Genomic DNA, 7,956 nt, shown 5'->3' on the forward strand with positions numbered 1-7,956 from the left:
TTGCTCCAGCCTGGATACTCAGAATTTTAGTGCTATGCTTCATTTACTCTGCTATCTCGCCCCTTGTTATCATGCTATCTTTATGAAGCGCATCAAGTGCTTACAGTTTGGACGTGAATTTTGGGAAATTACATTTGCTACGTAATTGAATCCTAAAATGAGTTTCAAATAATATTGCATCTGCTATTTACCTCCATTCCCAATTAAATCTTAAAATGAGATTCAAACTTCTAACTTGTGCGAGTCCCGCTCTGGGGAATGCAACGTTGAGTCACTGAACAGAGCTTTTAATTCATATTCTCTCACTGTACTCAGTGAGGTGTCATGTCTCACTGTGCTCTGATCTCAAGCTCATTACTGCCTCATTGCCATGAAACGTAAATTATCACAGATTTTTTTTTCCACACACCATTATAGACTGGAACACTCTTTCAAATTAAATCATTGCTTGTTCAAACAGAAAACAAATTAAAAATATTTCACCCATCTAGCAGTACAAAATGGACACAATTTAATTTGTCAAATATCACACAGCTCCAAGAAATTGCTCGAAGCTAAAGATACTTCGGGGTGAATAATATGACACAGAAAATCTCCAAATTTAAGACCTCTTGCCTTCTTCAAACACTAGAACAGCTTTATTAATAAAAGACCGAGCTGATGGCCAAATGATAAGTCACTCGTCTTTGAATTCTGATGCAGGAACTAGAATTTTGTCTCATGACTCAAAATTAGAAAGAATCTGAACACCCATCAAATCATGGAGGTAGACTTTCAGAACCATTAGATTAGGCCCGTGGAGCTGGTTTTTATCCAGGTTTCTATAGCAATTGTTTGCACGCTTTGGATGGAATGCTAGTCTATTGCAAAGCACTTTCCACAAGATCTGACAGACCCAGCTCCACAGTCATTGCTGGATGGACAAGGGGTCAGATAAAAAAAAATCACGAATTCACCTGCGATCCACCTCAATCCTTTTGCGTGTAAAGTGTGTGCCCTACCAACTGAGCTATCAGAATCCCCAAAATAATAATAATAATAATGAAATTTATTTATATTGCGCCCAATCCTCCATATAATAAAGCTGTAGGCGCATAACAATTGCATCAATCCATTCAAATGGATATGCCTCAGTTTAAATTTCATTGTTGAAAAAGGTGATTGAAACATTTTTTAATTTACATTTGTTAAAGTCGAGAGGCCAATATTTTAAGTAAGTTGCTGAAATACCTATCAGGAAAATATCATCTGAGGCAAATCTCACAAGATCTTAAAATAAAAGATAAATCTTTTCAGATTATGAGGAGATGATCAACATTTGATATAAAGAAGATAAAAATCTTGAAATCTTGAGATAAAATATAAAATTGAAAAAAAAAAATATACCAATGTAGAGACAAAATCTTGTAACACTCGTATTTTCAATCCAAAACAATAGCCCTTGAAAATATAAGTTGCAAAGATCAATTAAATGTGTAAAGAAATGAATATTTATTTGTGTGCATATATTTTGTGTGGGTGACAGTGTATGTGTGTTTGTGTTTCAGTGAGTGTGTCTGGTGAAAGGGACAAAAGATCAGTATACAGTTGAAAACGGATATATCGACATCGTCCATCGTCGGGACCACGGTAAAATTAGCGTGATGCTGATATATCAGTCATTCCAAAATATAATAATAATAATAATAATAATAATAATAATAATAATAATAATAATAATAATAATACACATTTATACAGCGCTCATTCTCGTGTAAAACACAAGCTCTGGGCACTTTACAATATAAATTATCAATTTTGAAAATGCCAGAAAATAACAAGGGCTTCAATCTTGATGGTTTGGTGGCCTTTCAAAGGGCTGATTTTGAAATTTATGATGGTTCACTTTATTTGACTTTAATAAGTCTAACATTGTTTTTTTTTGTTTTTTTTTTTTTTTTTGCAAGTCTGTATCATTTACCGACAATCAGTTTCGATTACAGACTAGGATTGGCTGGGCAGCTTGTGAAGACAGACAGTCTCGCACGTAGTGGGTGATGTGGAGAGTGTTTCTCTTTAGCCTATTTCTTGACAGCCAAGAATTTTGATATAGGGAATTCCCATTACTCGAATCAGTGATAGCACAGCCCCGGACTAGACTTGATCGCTGACATCACAATTCTGATCAATGATGATTCATGGGATGTCATTGGACAATAATCTTGGTTTTTCTTTGCTTTTACTTTACAGCACAGCGGGATATCTCTGCATTTTCATTGACTGTTGTACTTTACTTCACTGCAGGATATCTTGACCATATATAAATTGTATTTTTTCTTATTATTTAGAGAAATTATTGTCAGAATCAAAGGTTCGCAAGTCAAAACGTCTTATAGTAACATTTTTGTCAATATAGGCGGTTTATATTTACTAGTTTTATAAGGCGAAAAAAAAAGGGACTTTGATGTCATGTCGATATAAGCGTGATGTCGATATATCCGTTCTGCATTGTATCTAAATTCAACTATTGACTGAAAAGCTAAAAGATATTTTAATTACGTGATACCAGTCGCATTAACAATTTCTCTGTTAAAAGCTTAATAATAACAATTATTCAAACAATTTATTAAGAAGCAACACTTTGAAAAATATAATTTTCAATCAAAATATATTAAAACTTTACTTTGAACATATCTGTTATAGTCCCTATTACCATGCCATGCATGCACATACATACACCCACCACACACACACACACACACACACGCAGAGAGAGAGAGAGAGAAGGAGAGACTATCGGGGCCAATTAAATAGAGATGTCATGATAAAGAGTAGTATTCAAATAAAATGTTTGTATCTATACATTTGTGAAAATGATAATGGAAGTTGTATCACAAGGGATATGCATGCTTGTCATCAAGAATTTCCACTATGACCCTGGGAAAATGGAGAATGTCCACCACCGACATGCATTGCTTCCACAAAGGGCTGGATCATTGCACCCAAGGGCCTGGCAGAAAAATATGTAATGAAATAAGTAGGATTCTCTTCCTCAAAGAAGGCCTTGACAAGAATGCAAGGTTTTATCAAAATCTAAACACAAATAAATAATGTATATATATATATATTTTTTTTTAAAATTTAATTTTTAATTTATTATCAACTAATTCATAAGCATTTGACATGCTCCTCAAATGATAATTAAAGACTGTTAAAACTACCAATACAAACACATGGCATTTTATCTTCATTGTTTGCAACAATTGCTTCTGTTGTCATATCTTTATATAATAAATGATTTAATTTTTCAATATGAAAAACCATTGTTATTTTCACAAACCAAAAATTATCGTACAATGACCCAGTTTGACAGATCTCCAGATTCTACTAAGTCAGTCCATAAAACTATGCAATATTTGACTTGTAAAAAGAGGTTAATGGTGGCATGTGATAATCTCACATATTTCTATGAATTTTTGTCTTTTTTTCTTTATACCAATATGTAAAAGTGCAGTTCACTCTGCTTAATTGCACATTGGTTAATCACACTCTCCGCTACTACGCTAAACATTGCCAAAACAACAGCCATATATAAAATCAATGATGCCGTTCCCGTTCCACACAACTTTTCGGTCGAAGCATTCGATTAACTAGTTACAATGGACAATAATATACCCATCAGCAGTGAACTGCCATCTCAGGAGCTACTGAGTTTTGTTCAACCACACAAAAGACAACGCCTGGATAATGAAGATGAGGATGAGTCATATGAATATGATAAACCACCCCTGACAAACACTGAAAAACTTGACATGGGGGACAAACTATGCCGCGAAATCCAAGAAGAACGGTTGACAGATGATCTCCATTGGTGGGATTGAAGACAAGGGTTTATAAATAGATTGCACAGAATAGAAAACAACGCTTCACGGTTACTGTTCTGATAAACAATAATGTCATATTATGTTGTCGATAAAACATGAAAAAGAAAAAAGAAAAAAAAAAACAAACCCAAACACCCCCCCCCCCCCCAAACTCCTAAACAAAAACCCCAAACATTCTAATGAGGCCACGTCTTGAATATGACGGTCCCAAGCCCATAGAAAACATAGAAGGGAAGGTCCTACATGAATGGCACATGAAAGCTGGGCCTTAGGGTGTGCGATTAAGCAGAGTTGACTGTAATATCATTTTGTTTCTGAAATAATAATAATAATAATAATAATAATAATAATAATAATAATAATAATAATAACAAGAATGCAAACATCCTATGTTCAAGCAAGTTAAATCTAATTTTTTTGTTCCCCCCCCCCCCCCCACCCCCTCCAGGATATGTAATGAAACTATTAAATTTTCATAATATACAATAAGTATATATATATATATATATATATATATATATATATATATATATATATTTAGCATTATAGCATAAATAATAATTTCAAAATCATACAATTAATAAATCACATGAATCATCATATGAACTAATAGATGCAATGCAAATCTTTATAGTCTTTTAAGAGTCAACTTACGTGCTCAAAACATCTTGAGGTAGGCTAGTTATGTGAGATGGAATGTCTGTACCGGTCAAAAACTGTGCGACTTCAGAAGAAAAATTGTTACAGTTGTGGTGAAACAGATGATAAGTCTCAGCTCTGAAGAATGAAAATAAAAAGGAAGACAAAATTGAAAAAAAAAAAAGAAAAAAAAAAAGAAAACACGACATTCCAACAATTTATTAAATAACTTTTTGAAATATGCTGAGTAGCAAAATAAAAATTCTCAAGAAGCACAAGCACATCTGGATTTCCCAATCATAATGTATATTTTTAACCAAGAAAATGACATAATCGTGACTAATGAATATTGTCTGCTAAATGGCTGTACAATCTTATTCTTTCTAGCCTGAAGCTTCAGAAAAATGGACAATATTTTTATGATTATTTTTCTCCTTCCCTTATCAAAGTAGGTACCATACATTTTAAGGATGAAGCTCTCTGTAAAACTTATATTAAAATTCCTATAATGTAATTGTTCCAATGAGAATGTAAAACCTCTGGTTTTACATGAAAAACCTTACTTAAAAGATGTCTTGGAAAGCTCCTCTAAATAGTCCATGAAGATATCAAATGGAATTTCTGTTGTACCAAGGTCTACTTTCTGTCCAGGCTGACCAAGAACAGTTCCCCCCTTAAATAAAAAGGCCAATGACAATGCATGATTACTATGAGAGACAAATATGCCAATCCTATTACCTCTCGTCCTTTCAGCTTGATTCGTAGTTGAATTTTGAAATCAGTGATCTGGTTAAATCAGTTTGGGGTATGTTTTTTTTCTCTTATCTCTTTGTCCACCATGCAGTGATTGGGTCTAGGTTAGATCTATGAACATTTATTTAGCTCATTTTCTCTGGTTTACAATGCTTAAAGAATTTCCTAATGCTTTATCTATTCCCACGACAGGTCATATGGAAACATATTTTTACTTAAAACAGTAAGATCACCTATCAGGTGTCATTTTTGTTTAATACTCTTACAATATCCATCACTGCCTATAACCACATACTCATTCACACCTGTGTCGAGTGGGGTAATGTATATATGGTGGCTTACCAGGACATGATGCCTGGACCAGGTTTCTTTTGCAACTTTCACCCATTTGATCATGACCACGCTCAACATCGTTTGACTTTTGTGATAAGACAAAACACTGTACAGCTGTGCCATCAACAACACTATCTCCTTAACACACACACAAAAACAAAACAAAAAACACAACGTGATAAACTTCATGGCTCTAAATGAGTACTAAACTTGTGCGCATAAGTGTTAGGTAGCCAAAAAAGGGGATCTATTTTTCTTTTCACGAACTGGCACTTGGCCCCTTATGGTCATGTAAATATAATTTTATAACTTTCTGTAACTCTATCAGTACCAACCACGTGAATGGATGTGAATGTTGTGACACCCACACCCACACTCACAAAGCCTACTTTATAGGTGATAACAGTCCTTAAGTGACTGTGCCTCTTCAAAAAATTTTTAATCTTTGATTGTCATCTCAGACAACACAAAAATGATATTTAGTCACACCCTTTTAAAAGATTAAGAATGATCAGACTGCTTGGACTGACGTATGGGTCACAAATACCAGTATCAGGATTCACAGATTTGTTTTTTCATTTCTTTCTCTTCATTATTTCTTTGTTAAAATATAATTGAGAAGTTGGGTAAGATAAATAGATCTACTTTAATGACATATAATGGCTTAATAAAATCAAAACCAAACGTCGACATAAAAAAACAAAAACATCGGAAAGAAAAAAAAACAAAAAAAAAAAACCAAAAAAAAACAAATCCATAAAACAAGTACAATTCTAATAAACTTACAGGCCCACAAGCTTCTATGCCAGATCCACCACCAAAGAAGTATTCTTGCCCAAAGACGACAATACTGGTATGCCAAATGCCATCAATTTGTCTACCTGAAATAATATAAAATAATATTTAAAAGAAGTTATTTTTATCATTATTATTTAAAATCATAATACATAATTGCTTTCACAGTAAATAGAAAGTGTCGCTGTAGGATGGTTGAATACATCCCCTCCACTGGATAAGTGTTCCTTCCATTTATTTTCCCAAGCAATTTTAATAGTGAACTTCTTTTGGTTTTTATACCCACAAGAAGGATTCCTTTTCATTCAAAACACATTGTATATATATATAACATGGTCTTCTTTGAATCATTTATACTGAGCTCAATGTAAAAAACATGCTCAATTTTTTCATAGAGTTGCCTCATCACAAAACAGATGGGGAGGATCGGTAGTGCTCAAATCTAGCAGCCGGATTGTTTTGTTACAATGACTTTTAGAGGTCCAGACATTTACTTCAGAGGTTCAGATACGTATTTCACAATCTCATTTAAAGGACCTTCATATTCTGGATTCATGGAGCATATTTTGATGGAACATAAAAAAAGAGCTTGAATCTCATAATAATAATAATAATAATAATAATAATAATAATAATAATAATAATAATAATAATAATAATAAAAATAATAATAATAATAATAATAATAATAATAATAATAATAATAATAATAATAATAATAATAATAATAATAATAATAATAATAATAATAATAAATATGAAATTTACCGAGAATAGATTGTGACATCGCTCTTGCAAGCCCGCCAGAAATATCATAGATGTAAACCTGAACATTCGTCATTTGTTAAGTTCTGGAAATAGACAAAATAAAAAGTTGAATTGTTTTGAAAGTGGTTGTGGTACTAGCAGCAGCAGTAGTAGTATTAGTGTTTGTAGTAGCAGTAGTACTCTAGTAGTAGTAATAGTAGTAGTAATTTTAGTAGTAGTAATAGTATTTGAATAAAGGCAAGTATAATACACAATGCTGTTTGGCTGTTTAATCTGTTTTCTGTGACTGAGAGCCTTACATTAGATTAATAATAAAATAAAGAAATATGAACAATTATTAATAGCATTTATATACATTTCCATGGATTGACCATGCTCAATGCACTTCGCAATGTTTCATTTATTCCCCAAACAGGCCATATGGAACCACATTTCTATTTCATATACAGTACCATTCTCCTTTAAGTGCGACTTGTTTGGCGTCCATTTTGTACTAATATTATTACAATATCCATCATTGCCTGTAGTCAGGTACTCACTCACAATGGAGTCGAGTGGGGTAATGTGGGTCAAAGCCGTATTCAAGGAGTAAACGTCGGCATCAGACTTTTCCATGATCAATGTCACCCATCTCGCCACTGATCAAAATTAACGTTACATCACGTGACCTTTGTGACACAAGATGAGACGCCATTCCTCTGAGCCACCCAGCAGTACAATGAGGAGTATGATGATGATAATAATGGTTAAGAAGAAGAAGCAGAAGAAGAAGAAGAAGAAGAAGAAGAAGAAGAAGAAGAAGAAG

At 33.2% G+C, this 7,956-nt stretch overlaps 1 protein-coding gene across 1 annotated transcript in view; it reads right to left on the bottom strand.

The window, feature by feature from the left end:
• Window positions 1-1,914: 1,914 nt before the first annotated feature.
• LOC144972890 (desumoylating isopeptidase 1-like) overlaps window positions 1,915-7,956 on the bottom strand; it is a 7,410-nt gene continuing 1,368 nt past the window's right edge. The window contains exons 2-6 of the mRNA XM_078914673.1: window positions 7,152-7,234; window positions 6,375-6,469; window positions 5,066-5,175; window positions 4,518-4,640; window positions 1,915-2,989 (exon numbers count right to left, since the gene is read on the bottom strand). Of these exons, the coding sequence (XP_078770799.1) occupies window positions 2,896-2,989; window positions 4,518-4,640; window positions 5,066-5,175; window positions 6,375-6,469; window positions 7,152-7,224 (495 nt within the window). The 5' untranslated portion in view covers window positions 7,225-7,234 and the 3' untranslated portion in view covers window positions 1,915-2,895. The remainder of the gene's footprint in view (window positions 2,990-4,517; window positions 4,641-5,065; window positions 5,176-6,374; window positions 6,470-7,151; window positions 7,235-7,956) is intronic.

Source organism: Berghia stephanieae, chromosome 5 (genome assembly GCF_034508935.2).
Source record: "Berghia stephanieae isolate SIO BIC M18660-M18661 chromosome 5, UCSD_Bste_1.3, whole genome shotgun sequence".
Taxonomy (NCBI): Eukaryota; Metazoa; Mollusca; class Gastropoda; order Nudibranchia; family Aeolidiidae; genus Berghia; species Berghia stephanieae.